The following is a 3203-nucleotide window of genomic DNA, read 5'->3' on the forward strand; positions in this document are numbered from 1 at the left end:
TGGGTCAGGGGGATTAGTGAGGGGAGAGGCAGAGGGAGAGGGAGAGAGAGAGCTTAAGCAGGCTCCCCGCTCAGCGCCGAGTGGGACTCAGGGCTTGATCCCATGACCCTGCGATCATGACCTGAGCCTAAGAGTTGGGCGCTTAACCGCCTGAACCATCCAGGCACCCCGATTCTCAGCCTCTCTTTGTCTTTCATGATAAAGATATTTTTGAAGAATAAAAGCTAGGTATTTTTATAGAGTATCCCTCAATTTAGGTTTCTTTGATGTTTCCTCATGATTAGATTCAGGTTTTGCATTTGGAGCTGAAATAATATATAGACGCTATATTGTTAGGATTTCAGATATGGAGACACACTGTGTCTATCTGCTCCTTACTGGTGATGTTAACTGTAATCGCTCATTTAAGATATTGTCCAGTTTCTCCACTGATAGCTAATACTTCTTACTTTTGTAGTTAATAATACTTTATGGATAGATAGCTTGTAACTATGTCACATTCTATTTCTTATCAAAATTACTTGCCATAGAGTTAGCATCCATACCAGTCAGGATGCTGTCAGGAAACAACACACCAGTGATGATGTGAACAGGGAAAATTTAATATAAAGAATCATTGAGGGGCACCTGGGTGGCTCAGTCGTTAAGCGTCTGCCTTCGGCTCAGGTTATGGGATTGAGCCCCACATCGGGCTCCCTGCTCTGCGGGAGGCCTGCTTCTCCCTCTCGCACTCCCCCTGCTTGTGTTCCCTCCCTCGCTGGATCTCTTTCTGTCAAATAAATAAATAAAAATCTTAAAAAAAAAAATCACTGACTGGTAAAAGGTGGGTAACTACCAAAAAGGTTGAAAGAGATCCAGAAGTAGCAAGGGGAAAAAAAAAAAAGCAGCTACTACCTCATGGCTGAAAGAGAGGACATATTGAAGGGACTGGGGATTTAGAACCTATCTCTCTCCCCCCCCTGCTCCTGGCCCTCCCCTACCTCTGCCAAAAAAAAAAAAAAAGAAAGAAAAAAGACTGAATCCAGACTTTTTCAAAGAGGGTGTGCCTACCACAGGGATACCTGTCAGCTGCTGGTCAGGACAGGCCAGAGTTTGCATAGAAGTGGCCACTGGGTGGAGAAAGTGTGGCCTGAGTGTGTGACTATAGTTGGTCCACTGAGGTCAGTTGAGGTGAGTGCTTCGGGCCCTTTCAAGCACCAGCCCGCTGGCTCTCAAGCTGAGTGACTGAGGAAGGACTGCTGCCCCAACCTAAGTGCCTTCCTGGGGTTAGCACATCACAGTGCCCCTCTAGCGCCCTCTATTGACAAAACCTCACATTGACAGCCGGCAAAGGAGAAAGGTTTGCAGAGTGAGGAGAGGCTTGGAGCAGCACTTCTAGACAAAGGATCTTTAAGGCAGAGGCGAACTCCACCTCTAAAGGTTTGAGGGCTGGAGCTGATGTGGTGTACATTGATTGTCACTAGACGTGGGCAACCAATCTGTCCACCGAAGGTGATTGCCTATGAGCACTTTGCCATTATTTATTCTTTTAAGGCATATGTCAGATGCTTCATATATATTGCCTCTACTCCTCATAAAAACCCTGAGAGATGAGTATTACTAGCTACATTTTACAGATGAGGAGACTGAGGTTCAGAGATGTTAAGTAACTTGTTCAAGACAGTAGAGTAATGGGGGTCAGAATTAAAATCCCTGCCTCCAGGGCCGACATTCTTGCTGGACTACCATACTTCAGATTTAAATGTGTGGTTCTCTTATAGGCCTCACCATGTGGATGGCTCCAGGGCAGAACCAAAGCTGGGTTTCTGAATTAATTCTGCTTGGCTTCTCCAGTGACCCCACATCCAACAGAGTCCTCTCCATTGCCTTCCTTCTCCTTTACCTGAGCTCAGTCCTGGGCAATGCGCTCATCATCACCCTGATCTGCCTGGACATGCAGCTCCTCACGCCCATGTACTTCTTCCTCTGCATCCTCTCCCTGCTAGATATGAGCTGTGTCACCACCACCATGCCCCAGATGTTAGTGCATCTCCTCCCTCACTCTCAGACCATCTCCTTCACTGGCTGTTGGCTGCAGATATATGTGTTTGGTGCCCTGGGCCTAACTGAGTGTATTTTCTTCGTAGTTATGGCTTATGACCAATATGTGGCCATCTGCCACCCACTGCATTATACTGTCATCCTCAGCTGGGACCTCTGCACACAGCTGACAGCTGGGACCTGGGCCTGTGGTTTCTTCTTCTCTCTGACCCATACATTCCTCACCATAAGGCTGCCATACTGTGGGCCCAATGTGGTCAACCACTACTTCTGTGAAGGCCCCTCAGTACAAAGCTTGGCTTGCATGGATATCAATCTCATAGAGATGGTGGACCTGGTCATCAGTGTCTTCATGGTTGTTGTCCCACTATCCCTCATTCTGGCTTCCTACATCTGTACTGGCCAGATCATTCTCAAGATCAAGTCCACTCAGGGCTGCTGCAAGGCTTTCTCCACTGGTGCTTCCCACCTGACTGTGGTCACACTCTTCTATGCTCCAGCCACGTACATCTACATGAGGCCCAACTCCAGCTATTCTCCTGAGCGGGACAAGCAGATCTCACTCTTTTACAATGTCTTCACTGCCTTCTTCAACCCTGTGGTCTACAGTCTGAGGAACAAGGACATCAAGGAGGCTCTTCTCAAAGTGATGGGGTGGGGTAGGGTGGCCTGGTGAATTGGGAGACAGGAGAAGCCTGAGGTAGAGTGTCCAATGCTAAGGAAAAGGACAGCATTTATAATGTATGCAAACAATATGGTGCATTGGAACCAATAGAGCCCCTGCTCAGGGGAACGAATGTGGTACATGAAACCAACATGGCTGTCTTGCTGAACTTGTTACATTGTGGTGCAGTGACAAACAATTCCATAATCTTCCTGGCTTACAACAGCAGAAGCTCATTTATTGCTCATTTTCCATGAAAGTTGTAAGTGGACCATGGCCTTCTGCCACTGGATTCTTGGATCCAATCTGAAAAAGGAGGCTCTATCTGGAATATCCCATTCTTATGACAAAGAGAAAGACACATGATGACTCTTAAAGCTTTTGCTCAGAAGTGACACACATCTCTTTGCTGATATCCTACTGGCCAAAGCAAGTCACATGGTCAAGCCCCATAGCAAAAGGGCAGGAAGTATTTTCTTCCCACAGAAAAGTAACACAT

General features: G+C 47.0%; 1 protein-coding gene across 1 annotated transcript; it reads left to right on the top strand.

The window, feature by feature from the left end:
- The first annotated feature begins 1768 nt into the window (after positions 1–1768).
- LOC110574958 (olfactory receptor 2A12-like) lies at positions 1769–2716 on the top strand. The gene has a single exon (XM_021683792.1). It carries the CDS (start codon positions 1769–1771, stop codon positions 2714–2716), a length of 948 nt encoding a protein of 315 aa, XP_021539467.1.
- Positions 2717–3203: the final 487 nt, after the last annotated feature.

This window comes from Neomonachus schauinslandi, chromosome 4, assembly GCF_002201575.2.
Source record: "Neomonachus schauinslandi chromosome 4, ASM220157v2, whole genome shotgun sequence".
Taxonomy (NCBI): Eukaryota; Metazoa; Chordata; class Mammalia; order Carnivora; family Phocidae; genus Neomonachus; species Neomonachus schauinslandi.